Below are 15325 nucleotides of genomic sequence, written 5' to 3'. Positions count from 1 at the left end.
TTTTCTCTTTGATATTTTTGGACAGTCCCTTGTCCAGGACATTTGACTTCTTGAATCACTTGGCATAAAATCTTACTTGGTAACAAAAAATGCACAAGAATGACATCTTGGTTTCATCTTTAGGTTAAGTTTACACTTGTCTGTGAAATTTACTTTAAATCTTGTAATGTTGTTGGAAATCACATCTTGTGGGACACAGGTTTGTTTGGAGAAAAAAATACACTAATAGGCTTCATGGAGTCAAATTGAGGTTATCTGTGCTGTCATGTCCAAAGGGAGTCACCCTCATGCCCGTCATGTCAGAGCCAGTCAGGCTTCCGGACACCCCTGTGTAAACTGTTTAAAGACCACAAATATTATTCACACTGCTCCTGTTGAGTAAATAATGTGCTCTCCACAGTCACAACGTGCTTCAGTCTCACGTGTGTGTAAAATGCATTTATTATACATGCACTGATTATGACATTTGTGAACAATTAAGGGTTTGACTACTGTATATTGAACTCAAAATGCTGGAACCTTCAGTCTTTATTATAAATATATTTATGTTGGATTTGGTCAAGAGTGAAAATTAACAGGTTTTATTGGAAACAAATCTGACATAATATTTTCCTTTAGTGTGAAGCATGGTGACTGCTGCATGGGGTTCACATTGCATGATTTCTGAGTACTTAGGTACTGAGATATATAGTATATATATAAAAATGTCATAATTTGATTTACTTTGTAGGATTGTTGCAATTTCCAGTTTACAGCCCATGTGTGTGAACATTCACTCTCTTTACCATGTCAGAGTTACGTAGAGCAAACTGAACTGAGAACATCTTTTGCTGTTACATAATCAAAGAGAAGACGTAGAAAGTGACAGAAACTTCAAGACAGGTTAGACTGCTAAGAACCCTTACAGCAGACAGTGTAAAGATCATTTACATGGATGCAACCCTTTTATAAAGCTGTTTCTACATGTTAAAGATGCTCTCCCATGTAACACAGACTTTTCCTGTTTTAATCACAACACAGTACTTAATTATGCATAAATATGTTTTCTGGATTCTTTGAGCACTTAAAAATAATAAAAATCAAATGATGTACAAGTACAATTAATTATGTCCCATTTCTCAACCTTGAGCCCCGCAGCAATGTTGGTTGACTGAGTCAAACCTGTCATGCATCACCATGTAGGGCCCAGCATGGGTACACATTATTTACAGTTAATGGTTCACATGAGCAGGCTTGTGCAGAGAAGATGAAAACATCACCTTCAGCTCCACCCACAATGTACTGCTGCATTGTACAATTCTATGTAAGCAAATATAGTCTGTTGAAAAACAGGTTTTCAGGAATATTCAAATATACAATATAGCTGCTAGTGGCAGCGAGTTGGTTTAAACCTCTTTGTGCTTTACAGAAGGAAGCAGTTCAGTTGTCCAAAATGTAAACGATTAAAATGATCAGCATCAAGTGTGTTTCAGGCTTCACAAAGGTGAGCACTTAATCCCTCTAGTTTTTGTTGTTTAGTATGCAACCTTGTGTAACTTAATCTAGTATAATCCCATTTTTTATTCTGGTTGATCAGAAAATGAAGCATGTTAATTTTTATGCTAAAATACTGCTAACTGAGCATGTCACCACCTGAAAAGAGTTTTAATGTTCCTACTGTTATAGCAGAGGGAGTGACAGTGGGAGTGTCCTGGTATTAGAGCAGAGCCCATCTTTACTCATCTTCAGTTGTGTTTAAGATGCTCAGGGCCTTTGAAGTGTCAGTCACTTTTGCAGGGGACAGCGCATGGTGAATAATTCAGCTGTTGAAGACTATCATACAGCTACAATTTATTTTTTAAAGGAATAAAAAAACTTATAAAACCAAGCAAAAACTATGGGCTGTGTTCAAAGCTTCAGGGAACTGTGTGACCGTCCAAAAAATACTAATGTTCGTTTTAGTCTTCCGGCTGTTTGCTTTGTGTGGCAAACAGCCATGATCATCTTGTTTGGGATTTTTATTCGTTATAATGAGGAATCCAGTACACGGTGGATAGAGTACAGGAGAGAGAAAAACATATCGAGTGACATTGACAATGACTTCTACTTCAGATATCCAAGTAAGTGAGTTCATCTTGATCCTTTTTTTATTTTCATAGATGTCTAATTACTGTACCTCATTGTTCTTATATCTTACTTGTAAATCCAGCCACTCTTACATCTTTACAACTTTTATAGTATATCTTATGTTTTTTAAATATATGTAAATCTTTTTGTATCTGTATATATGTTTTCCGCATTATTCTTTGTGAATATGACAGTAAATTGTTTATTTTCATTGTAGTAAATCACATTTCTACTTGAGTTACTGAGCTGATGACTGCTCTAACATTGCTGACCAGGATCAGACACCTGCTGGTGCATATTTCTCTCGAGGTTTGAGTCCCCTCAGGATTTCTCTCCAGTCTAACTATAGCTGCCAATTCAACACTCTTTATGTAAATAAAAAACATATTTTGGTTTTATACACTTTATATGTTCATGAATTGCCTACAATATTTTGTGTGTGTGTGTGTGAGTGCTTATATGGGTGTGGTTGTACACTTCCCACCCAACCCACGGTGTCAGTGTCAGGCTATCATGAAGCCATCTATGGTATGGTGTTGAATGTCAGATGATATATGGATGTCCGGACACTGTTTGTTGTCTGAGACCAATAAGACCTCATCTTAAAGTCATGGGACTTTATTTTAACGTCCACCATCAGTGTTAATTGGAGGACAGTCTGAAATGTCTGAAGTCTTTGTTGTTTGTGAGGCTGTGAAACATATGTCCATTCTGATGTGATACAGTGTTTTGTACAGTGGATAGTTAGTGATAAAACTCTTTTCAGTATGATGTTTCACACTGCTGTGTGAACCTATTGTGCCCGCAGATATGCGAGACGGTTACAGCGTTTATGTTGTACATTATACTTATGCTGGTACCAGAGTAGTGTTGTTTGATGGCTAAAACAGATATTAAGCCCCCAATAAAATTATCCACCTGTTTCAAAATATGGTTGTAAGTTTTAATTCGTTGCTAGATCCATTTCTTTGTGTCTTCCCTGTCTTTTTTGTGCGTGTTTATTACAGTTATTGTTTGAGCAATTAGTATCATATTTGAGCTTCAAGGTTAATTCTTCACCTTGTTAACAGCAGCTTGACTTTAAAAAATCTCAACACAAAGTCCACTTAATGTTTTGGGAGCTTTAAGTCACATCTTAGGGCTATTTCTGCAGGTGAAGTTTGCTTAATTGTCATGGAAGCATATCAATTATCATTATATTAGCATTATTATATGTATACCTGTGTCTGCATGGGTGTAAAATATATTTGTTTATGAGATATTTTTAGTTTCTGTAAGACACAGGAAATTATAACTGTGTAAGCACCCTGACATTGCGCTGTCATCATAAAATATCAACATCTCATTAGTGTGCAACAGTAAATACACACTGTAACGTCCTTGAGTCAGGTGATTTCCCCTTTTTCTTCCAATATGCCCTCAAGTCTTACTAAACTGTGAAACTTTCTATCTACAGTTTCTCTACTGGTGTATCAGTTCACTCATAAGAATGATTTTTATTTTTATTCCAAATGAGTTAATAACCTGGATTGCTAATTAACCATATTTAAATGACATTGAACTGACATTGTATATTACATTATGATGTTTTCATATATTATGTACTGTCCTATATATTTTTTCTTTTATATTGACAGGCAAACATATGTCTAATAAGATAAGAATGCACTATAATATTGACCCTCAGATACTTTATGCTGGTTTGGCTCTAATATGCTCTTGTAAGCCAGGACAAACACATGGCATAATCAAAATCTTTATTTTATGCTGTTAATTTATCGCCTCGAATTTGAGCAGACCCTACACTAAGAGGTGTGTACCCATGTGATAGACAGTTTGCCAGTGCTAACACAGACATTTGTGTGTTCACACTAACAACATGCAAACTCCAAATAGAAAGTGCTAATCTTTAATTCTTCTTTGCAGTGAATAAATCAAGCTAATGCTGCTCCTTATTACCTTTTCCCTTTTCTACGCACCATCCCAAAACCAATAACCCTGCTCCACCTTTACTCTAGGTTTCCAGGATGTCCATGTGATGATCTTTGTTGGATTTGGCTTCCTGATGACCTTTCTGAAGCGGTACAGCTTCGGAGCCGTGGGTTTCAACTTCCTCATCGCAGCCTTCGGCCTCCAATGGGCTCTGTTAATGCAGGGCTGGTTCCACTCCCTGGATTACACTGATGGGAAGATCAAAATCGGAGTTGAAAGGTAAGCACCCAGTTGTATTCTCAAAGTATAGTGTAAAACAGAAACTGATGGCTCAGTGTAAATGAGGTCACATCTATGAAAAGCTAAAGCAATTGATGTTATTCATCTCTGATTATTTTGTTTAATTACTGGGAAACATGCCTTAAGGGAATACCTTTACAGCTGCAAGGTCCCCATAGAGAAAAACATGTGGATGTTGGGAAACCAGTCTGACACTATCATCACAATCATTGAGATCTTGCCATGCTCTTAGGATTGAATGTTTATGGATTCAGAGGTTGGAAGGTAAACAGAAACTCATGCTAATGAGAAATGATGGTACTGTTGAAGTGCTGCCAGGTCACTTTGTGTCAACAGATATACTTGTACTTCTGTGTGTTTATATGAGCTTGAATAGCATAGAGAATAGAGAATAGCTTTCTCTAGTTAAATTTACCATGGGTTCAGTGCTCAATACAATGTATATAACTACAGTCTTATTTGGATTATTTAAATAAGTGCACACTTATCCAAACTGTTACATCCACTGACTTCACAGACTAAATCTTGGGCAATACAAATCACAATTGCATATTTCCTCATTTATCTTGACTTCTTTTTTGCCTCCTCAGCCTGATCAATGCAGATTTCTGTGTGGCTGGCTGCTTGATTGCCTACGGGGCAGTGCTGGGTAAAGTCAGTCCAGTCCAGCTGTTGGTCCTGACTCTGTTTGGGATCACATTATTTGCTGTAGAAGAATATATTATCCTAGATCTCATACATGTAAGTTGGAGCCATTAATAGCTTTGGTTTTGATATCCTTTTCTTTGACTATATATTCAGCTGTATCATTAAATTATCTCATGTAATTAAAGATGTTATTACAGTTGATCAAACATGCCCTCTTTAAACTGGATGAGGTACATCTTGTATTTATGGTTTTGTAGTATTGACATCCATTTTTAAAAAAATCAAAGGTGTACTGTATCCCTTTTTTAAGTTTTATAATTTATACTACCTTGAAACCTTTTAACTGGACTAACAACATAGCACCCTGGTAACCACATAGTATAACTCAGACTAACCAGTTTTCTAACATAAAATAGCTGTTTATTCAACTAATGAAAAGCTAAAAAAAAATCCCTTTAAACAAAACAATCATTAGATAATTGACAGCATGTGTTCACTAAATATGGATAGGATCTGTATTTATGTATTTGTTTGGATAAGATTGGATTATTTTTCTTCTGAATTTTCTACTGTTTTTTCAGTATTCATATCAAAACTGGCATATTTCTACATCAATAAAAAAGATCAAATCAGAAAATAATTAACCTTCTCCAGGAATAATCATAACTCAACTACCAGCAACAGCCAACAAACATCTCATAATACTCTAACTCATTTTCCTTCATGAAGGCCAGAGATGCTGGAGGCTCCATGGTGATCCACACATTCGGAGGTTATTATGGTCTTGCCATCTCATGGATGCTGTATCGACCAAACCTGGACCAGAGCAGTCGCCTGCATGGCTCCGTCTACCACTCGGATGTCTTTGCAATGATTGGTGGGCATGATTTACTACACAAGTGCACACAGTCATACTTAGAAAGGCGTTCAATTGTTTTTGATTTTCTGACTTTCACAACCAATTCCAACATTTCCTATTATTTTGGCGGACATTTCACATCTATCTCCACTCTGCTTTCTGCATATAGGCACTCTCTTCCTGTGGATGTTCTGGCCAAGTTTCAACTCAGCCATCACAGACCACGGGGACGGGCAGCACAGAGCAGCCATAAACACCTACCTGGCTTTGGCTTCCACTGTACTCACCACTGTCGCCATTTCCAGCCTCTTCCAGAAGCATGGAAAACTAGACATGGTAATGAACAGCAGTGTTTGTTTTGCATGTCAATCAAGTGAAGCTGTTACACATAGATATAATGAAAGTAGGTGTGTATGTGTGTATATTTGACAGTACATGATGTTGTACTGTTCTCCCTGTGCGTTATGTACTTAGTGTACGTTGTCACAGTTTAACGGTCAGCCAAACTCAGGTATCACACTTGAGACAGGATCAGAGCGTCTTGCTCCCTTTATTTCCTTATTTTCTGGTGAAATACCACGAGTGAAACTGCAAATAAAAGACAATACAAAACCTTAGCGACACACTGTAAATAAAACTAATAAACAGTAGGCTAATGATATTTAAAGAATAGCTAAAAAACTACACGGCACAAACGAGCCGTTTACCAACAGTAGGCTGATACACATCGTTGCTAAGCAACGCACACTTTACATCAGCTCTCAAATTACTTTTAGCGCTTCTTGTATGACTTCCCAGTCAATAAACATCACACGTTACAATACTAAACTTAACATTACCTATTATATGATATATTACATCAAATATCAAATTATTAAACTTACAGCCATTGCTTTTGTGAGCATGAGAAAAGAAGATTGAGAGAGACTGAGTGACAAGCTGTCTTTCTTACTGCTGGTTGCTACGTTACAGCAAGTATAAACCGTTATGTAGCCTTCAAAATAAAATTCCAGATCGCTGTACAACTATTACTGTGTGTGTGTGTGTGTGTGTGTGTGTGTGTGTGTGTGTGTGTGTGTGTGTGTGTGTGTGTGTGTGTTTCTTATGCAGAATTTCTTACCATAAGTTTAATCTAATACATTCATTAAATCATTTCAAGTACCTTAAATCATAAAAAATTATTCTGAGAGCAGAACACATGTTATGCTGAATAATTCACCTTGTCAAACATGACATGCATGATTTTTTTGCCCCACCTGAACTAACTCAATACTATATATATATTTAACATATCATTTTGCAAAGAGTTACTAAACTAATACACAGGATTTTCTTAGCACATGATACATTTTCCTGCCTGTGTCTCTCAGGTTCACATCCAGAACTCCACTCTTGCTGGAGGTGTTGCAGTGGGAACTGCAGCAGAGTTTATGCTGATGCCCTACGGGTCTCTTATCGTAGGATTCTGCTGTGGTATCATCTCTACATTGGGATATATCTACATCTCGGTATTTCTCTGCTTTCATTGTGATTTATTACGAATAAGTTAATTTTTTTGTAATTATACATTTTTTTTTTAAACTTCTTGTCTCTATATAGAAATACAGATATATATTTGGCTTTGTCTTCTGAATAAGTCTCTAATTTCTTGCATTCAGCTCTTATGTCTAAGGCTAAAAAAGTTATTTCACATAAATTAAAATACAACACTTCTACTCGACAAACATTTTTCTTTTTTGCAAAATTTGGTGATAGATCCTATTTTTCTTTCATGAATTACAGTTAATACATTAACTTCTTAAGCTTGGAAGGTGTTTTATTGCTTTGTTCTGTCCATTGATTATCTGTATCTTCCAATGCAATAATCAAGCCAGCTAAACTATGCTAAGCTTGAAATATTTTTCTAGCAAGAACCACTCATCAATCCAATATATCTGTCTCAGCCCTTCATGGAGAAGTACCTTAAGATCCAAGACACATGTGGAATTCACAACCTCCATGCCTTGCCAGGAGTCATAGGTGGCATTGTGGGAGCCATTACTGCTGCAGCTGCATCAGAGTCAGTTTATGGTCATGAAGGGTGAGTGCTCCTTCCTTCCAAAAGAGGCAAATGATGACCAGAGATCAAGGGGTAGCTTTGACACTCTGAATTAAATGAGTAGAAGATTATCAACCATTTAAGGAAAAGAGAAAGAAAGTATTGTAAAATAATATTTGTTTTCATGTGGCCATTTGTCACATTAGAGCAATTTTTAATATTCCTCTTTTTTTCGGATTAAAGGCTGATTAACACCTTTGACTTTGAGGGCGAATTCAAAGACATGGTACCCACCCGGCAGGGTGGTCACCAGGCCGCGGGCATATGTGTGGCTATCTGCTTTGGTGTAGGCGGAGGCATCATTGTTGGTAAGTGAAATGGAGGAAAGTTGTTGGACTGTAAAAGCTGATTAACAGAATGGACATTCACACTGGTCAGAATGCTATTGAGAGGACCCAAGTATTCATTCACTGCACTTTATAACTGAAGTTGAAGGCACAACAATGCACAATGTAAACAGAAAATGAAACAGAGTTTAGGGCAAATATTTACAGTAACTATGAAAGGGGAATAATTCAGCATCTATGTTATCATGAATGCACATGAACACTTCAAGTCCACACAGGATAAGACAGAGTGCAACTAGAAGTGTGCATATCTGGGTCCACAAGGCTTGCATCTTCCCACTAGAAAAACTCTCACAGTACTCTGCGGCTATGATGATAATAATAATAGTTTATCATAGGGTTGCTTCTTGTCATTTCTGGCCAACATGCATATTTACTGCAGAAAAAGGCCCGATGACTAATCATCACTGGTGTCAGGGATCTGGGTGAGTAGCACAACTGACCATATGTAGAGCTGGTCCTTAACTCTAGTTTCTACTGACCGAACCATACTGTCCTTTCATGGGAACACCCTGACAACCTGTCCTATGGGCCAGAAAAGTCTTGGAACTTGCCACTTTTGACAGGGTTGTAAATCTGATAAGTAATCCTCACAAACTGTGACCAGAAATGGTCAGCAAAGATATGGCTTTAATTTGGGATGAATCACCTGAGGAAGTGTGCTGTTCCACCAACCCATCAACAAGGTTACTTGATCACATACACACATACTCCATTGGGTTTTGTGTTAAGAATATGCTTGATAAGTATAGTTTTGAGGACCTCCATGACTGTGTACAGATTTGATTGAACAGATTTCTGTAGAAAGATATCTGTTGTTTGACCAATTGGTCTTTTAGGTCTTTGCTGAGGTTGGCTCATGTCTGACTCAACTCTTCCTACCAAGCCTTGAAGTTTGTACCCTGATCTGAGTACAGTTCTGCAGGGGTTACTCAGTGGGCAATTAATCTCCTTAGCACCAGGAAAAATGAGTCTATGTTCATCAGATCATCTAGGTGCACACTACGAGTTGTAAGGCACTTAAAGACACTACCACATCTCTTTAAATTGTGTATGCCCATGAGGATGAGGAATACCTTGAAGCAATTCATTCCTGTAGAGTACCTCTCCAGTCTGAGCACCAGAAAATACATGTATGTTAAAAGCTGAGATACTGCAGTGCTATGTTTGAAAAATGTGGTGTGTACTGTGATAATGATCTGTTTGTACTCTTTGCAGGCTGTATCCTAAGATTACCGATCTGGGGTGATCCTGCTGATGACAACTGCTTTGACGATGAGTGCTACTGGGAGGTGAGTGACAAATCTTTCATTCAATTATAAGAAAAAAATATCAATATCAGGTCACTATTTCGTGTTTCTTCCCACAGCTTCCTTTTGGTGCTGCATTGCACAAGTTGATTTAACTTGTCTTGATCTTAAGAAAACAAAATGCTGAATTCTCGAGATAAGATAATTTATCATGGGTGGACAAGTCTTCTCCTTTTCATATCTGATGACTCAACTATTTTGATCAGGCACAAAAGGCCTTCAGGTGGCTCTTAAGGACAACCGACTTTGATTTCTCTCATTAAGTCTAATAAAATGAAAATGCTTGAAAGGTATCAAGCTGTGTCACATACGTCATTAATAAAGATGATTGATCTGAAATTCTCAGCTTAAATCAGTCGGTACCGTTGTCAAGATGCCATCTGTGTATGCTGGCATAGCACTCCTGATATTTGATAAACAACCTTTTGTTTTCTTATGATAATGGGTAGATAATCTCGTTACCTCAAGATACCAATGCTGCAACTGCAAGTTCTCTGCTTCTGTAGTTCTCCCCTTTAAACATAATGCTAAAACTCTGATTGTCCACAGGTGCCTGAGGAGGACGGAGACATCCCACCAGTCCTGCAGTACAACAACCACATGCAGAACAAAGATGTGTAAGTATCTGTTTAGTTTATATGGCAACAGAGCAAGAGCGTCATGGAGATATGATTTTGTCATACCAAACAAGCAATGCAGGTAGTGTCTTTATTGTTGGGAGAGGTGTTGGCTTCAATATCCTCTGGGTGGCAGCAGATCCCAAGTTGGGTGGCTCCATGTGACTGCCTATAATTCCTGCCCTTTGTTGGGAATATCTATTCACAGTGTTGACTACAGTATGAATACTCAGTGAGGATGTGGCTGCAGACAGTATGGCACCACTGCCACAGAGGCCTGCATGGTTCCTGTCACTCAGTGTGGGCTAGATTATGAAATGCTGATGCACACTCTGTGCTCTGTGCTTCCAAGTGAAGCTCACATGTGCTGTTTGTTGATAGGGGTTTTATCCTGAACTGCTTCCATGTGCAGCTCTACAAGGTGACCTTGGAGTTGGACAAGTCATGTTTATTGTGGAAATGAAAATGATACTATCAGTAAAAAACTGAATGGTGGCGTCCATGGGAATTTATATTTTAGTGAATGAGAGCACAGGCATCACACACCAAATATGAGTGAATAAAAAGTTTTTTTTAATGCTGCTTGTAATTTATCAGAACCTTTGGCACGATGCTTATTTAGGAACACTTGAATTTTACATTTGAAATAGGTTTGCTCCAATTTGTTTATCACTATGAAACACTTTTTTGCAGAGTGGAGTCAAATTTCACCATGGAGCAGAACTGATGAAAGGCCTCAAGTATCTTGTCTTCATCACACGTGCTTTTTGTTCCTTTTTTGTCTCCTGTGCTGGATAGAAATATTAATTTAATACAATTATTCCACACCAGTGAAAACCAGTAATTATCCATGCAGAGAGTAGATATCTATTAAAAGGTTATTTAGCCTAGAATTTAAACTGGAATTAGATAATTTCTCTTTGCCAAGATTTAAGATTTAAAATCAACTAAAGTTCAATCAAATAGTTTAATTGAATATTTTGATTAAATAACAGATAAAGTGACATCATCGTTTCTCATTCTTGCATTGACAAACAGGTGAATTTATTTGGTGAAATCGTCCCATCCAGAATCTTTCACACAGAAAAGAAGATTTTGTTTCTCATTGCAGGACTAAAAGAAATGATATTATAACATGAGCGATAGATATATTGACACTGTTATATTTTTCTTTGATTCCGATCCATTTGTTTTCATTTGAGATGTGTTTGCACTTTATGGATTTTCAGCTGTAGTTTTCATGTCTTTGTTTTTCCTGATTGAAATCGTCAGATGAAATCAGAAGCAAATAGACGTTTAGGCAAATAGACTTTTAGGCAAGTTAAAGATGTTATTTAAATTATTACACATAGTTGTATCTATCATGTATTTTATTAGATACTACATTAAAAACATAAATAATTTGATGTGTCTTCATGGAGAACTTTTACACTGAGATGTAATTAGAGTCATGTTACTGATTGTGAATTTTGAAAGTAGGAACTGTGATATTTGTTTTGAACTATTCTCTGACATAAAGGATGTTTTTATTCACATTATCAAACTGAAATGAATTGATATCTGTACATTCTGACATTGTACACAGTAGAGTATGTATGTTACTGTTTTAAGAGGGTGTTGTGGTACAGAAAACAGTGAAAATGAATAAAAAATATTAATAAAGAACACCAATTGCATAATATATCTTGTGTTTTTTTCCAAACTAAATATTTTCCATTAAATAAAGTGTCAAAAACACAAGATCTAGTTTTAAAATAGCCTAGAGGTAATATACATCCTTCAGTTAAGGGTCCTCCAGCGTCTTCTCTCCAGAGGGGTCAGACCGGGGGTAAAGGTCAAACCTTTATTGCTCTCCGGGGACACTGTGGTGACCCAAAACAAACTAGTGTCATCATCATGACCACAGGTCGGAAGGGTAGGAAGAGACTAAGGTCATTGACAGGGCTGTACACATATGCTAGAGTCAATCACTTGACTGTTAAAGAGGAGTCCTGTGTACTGTTTTGTAGTTTTTTACTCAACAGCATTCTAGTAGACTGAACATGATGCCCAGTTTGTCAATTAATACACCTGATCTCATTGCACAGTGCAGTTCATTTCTGTGCCTTCTGTCCATAATTTTCTGTTCATAATTTCCATATGTACGTTGTTCTGTCTACCTGGCTGCAGAGTTACATTGGCCAAAGGCAGCAGCTCACGGTGGGAGGACGTATGATTCCCACACGAGTAGCAGCGAGGAATCCATCTCCACGTCCAGTCCTCTTGCTAACAAAGGCAGGCTTAGTGCTGTTTTCTTTTGTCATCAGTAACGTGTTTGAGTAAAGGAGGTAATGGTGCCACAAGTGCTCCAATTAAACGAGATGCAGCCCTGCTGGGAAGAAAGGCTCCCCCAGTGCCCTCGATACCCCACCACCACCCCCACCCCAATACATACACACACACTGGGCCCCCTTCTCATCCTACCCCCAGTTCCCGAACCAACTCTTCTCATGTTTATTCATCAGCCACTTAAATGGCAAATGCAGAGGCCTGTTAAAACTAAATCAGAATTATTTTTACTTGATACTAGGCCTTCTCCTCTCTGGATGAGCGAGCCAGACCTTGTGGCATCATGACACTCATGTTTGAAAAAGTTCAGCTTCCTTTGGACTGAAACTGACCACAGATATGACTTCCACAGGGGAAAACCATCTCTCCAAAGATAGCAGAGGGGGGGAAGGGGGAACAGAGAGGCCACAGAGAAGGTGAGATGGAAAACTTGAGCAGGCAAGGGGGCATGAAAAGGGGGAGGCACGGACAGAGAACGAGGCCTCACTTTCATTGCTGATGACTGACTGCCTGCCATCCGGGCTCAATCATGATCTTTGATTGACAGGTTGGAGGGAATGTGAGGGTGGGAAAGAGGGTGCAGGACGATGGCTCAGAATGGAGGCTGCACAAAACATACTCCCATACAGGGGGGCCGCAGAGACGCTCATTAATGATAAAGAACATGCCAGGAAAAGCATGATTTCTCTGCATGCCAGCAATGTTGTTTGTAGGTTGAGATTAGTTTGTAATCTTCTACACATGGCATTGTAAAATGTACCAGAAGGCCTAAATACAACGTGGGAGGTCGTGTTAGAGCACCTGGTTCTGGCTATTTGGCTTTTTGTTCTTTTATTTTTCACCACCATTCAGAGAAAACAATGTCATGTGTCTGCTGATGATTACGTGCCTGTTCATCTGATCGTCTTAATCTTGCAGTGTACAGATACAGATATGCATCTGTACTAAACCTTCACTGAATCCACTTACAGTTGCGAGGATTTACTGCAGTTAAAGAAGTATTCAGGGATCCATGTTCACTCCCTTATAAAGAGAGCAATAAAAGCCCCTATTTAAAGCATCCACAAGTCCATAAAAGTGTTCATAAACTATTCAAGTCCTTACTCCTTTCTCTCTAATCTGCTCACGTTTTGTACAGCTTCAATGTCCCTGAAAGGTTATTTCTCAGTAGGTGTACCTGACTTCCCAAACCTTTTTGTGGAGTGTTGCACATATTTCCCACAATCCATCCTGCCCTCCCCGTCCCTCCCTTCACCATTTTTTCCACCCTTCTGTTCGCAACCTGCTGATGAACCTTCCAACTCTGCCCGCCCCAGGTATCCCCTGGCCTCCCCAGGCCACTAACTGTCCACAGAGGCTGCTTAAGTGTCCCTATCGGACCACAGCGGAGAGGAACAGCAGATTAACCATGATCCTATCCGCTCTCCGCTAGCCCCTTCATACGCTCCGTTACGCCAGCATTTAAAAGGAGGAGGGGACGCCATTCAGGCCCATGATATGAATCCCAGACGTACGGACAAGAACAGAGCTTTCACCTCTGTTTCACAGAAAAGACCCCTTTCTGGCACCCTCTAATTCTGGTTGCTACGGGCTTCTGGGGTTCAATGGTGGACTCCCGTTGTGAGGGGACAAAGCCTCTCAGTCATCCAGCCATGGTTGCTAGGGGAGGCAGAATGTATGGGGAGGGACGGGCTGCCGTTGTCCCAGACGAAATGTCTCTCTTAAGGCGGGCGAGATGTGGTGATTGACAGGTGGCTACACGCTCCACTGCAGATCACCCGGGAGGTCTGGGGGGCCTTATATCTGTGACCGTGTGTGTGTGTACTATGGCAGGTTATGTTAGTTGGCAGGGTGAACAGAGGGGATGGGCATATAGTAGCTTTCTGGAAATATGAAGGAGGCACTGTTTATTACCTGTAGAGGGAGCTGCTTCAGCTTTAATTAGATGTCCAACCACCCTGTAATAATCTGCTGTGTTGGTCTTTACTCATGGGCCTGGTTGACAGTGGAGGAAGAAGTACTGCAAACATTTACCGAAAAAACAAGAATAAAAATGTAAACAAAAAAACACCTCTATAAGTAAAAATACTGTAGTCAAAATCCTACTTAAGTAAAAGTACAAAAGTTTGATCATTAAAATGTACTCCTAGTATCAAAAGTAAAATGAAACGTATAACTGCTATTATATAAAGTATGACTATGAGATTCTTAATACTAATACACCCATGCATAGGCAGCATTTTTACTGTAATAGGTGGTCAAGGTAGAGCAACTTTTAACAACTACTTTTAACTAGAAAAATCTGAGGGGTCATAATGTGATTACAGTAACGGCCTAACGAGGTTGGGGAAAAAGAAACTTCAAATTTATACTACATACATTTATATTCATTTAAAAACCTTTTCTCTAATCTCTCTGCTTTTTTGTGAAATGTTGGATTATTTGTGGCCTTGACACAGATATCAGGAAAAAAAAAGTTATACTTTAGTGGAGTACAGACCATATGCTGTATAGATTTTTTTAAAATTGTAAATAAACAGTAATAGTAAAATAATAAACATAGGAAGCAATAACAAAATCTTAAAACTGAATTAAAATATAAAAGACTAAGACAATACTCTAACTTTAAATATATGATTATAGCCTGGTTATATGCTCGGTGCTGTTCAGTAGCTTCTAGCTTCTTTATAATTGTATAGATAAGTGTTGAGAATGAAAATTGAGAATAACTATTGCGTCAATCAATATGGCCTTTATACAGTATATACACAGGTATTTTA

The 15325-nt window shown here is 38.4% G+C and overlaps 1 protein-coding gene across 3 annotated transcripts; it reads left to right on the top strand.

Moving 5' to 3' along the window:
• The first annotated feature begins 1876 nt into the window (after positions 1-1876).
• On the top strand, positions 1877-14120 carry rhcgb (Rh family, C glycoprotein b). Of its 3 annotated transcripts, none has more exons than XM_053318523.1 (11): positions 1877-2099; positions 4125-4317; positions 4929-5079; positions 5716-5863; positions 6015-6181; positions 7216-7353; positions 7789-7925; positions 8127-8251; positions 9509-9582; positions 10150-10217; positions 13931-14120. In XM_053318523.1, the coding sequence occupies exons 1-11, from the start codon at positions 1877-1879 to the stop codon at positions 14118-14120; spliced, it is 1614 nt and encodes a 537-aa protein (XP_053174498.1). The 3 variants fall into 3 exon arrangements, with proteins under 3 accessions (XP_053174498.1, XP_053174500.1, XP_053174499.1); XM_053318525.1 differs by having other exon boundaries at positions 10150-10202; positions 14017-14041; XM_053318524.1 differs by lacking the exon at positions 13931-14120 and adding an exon at positions 10911-10944.
• The last annotated feature ends 1205 nt before the right edge of the window (positions 14121-15325 follow it).

Source organism: Scomber japonicus, chromosome 5, assembly GCF_027409825.1.
Source record: "Scomber japonicus isolate fScoJap1 chromosome 5, fScoJap1.pri, whole genome shotgun sequence".
NCBI classification, from domain to species: Eukaryota; Metazoa; Chordata; class Actinopteri; order Scombriformes; family Scombridae; genus Scomber; species Scomber japonicus.
The sequence above is the reverse complement of the archived record's forward strand: the minus strand, read 5'-3'. Positions and strand labels throughout refer to the sequence as shown.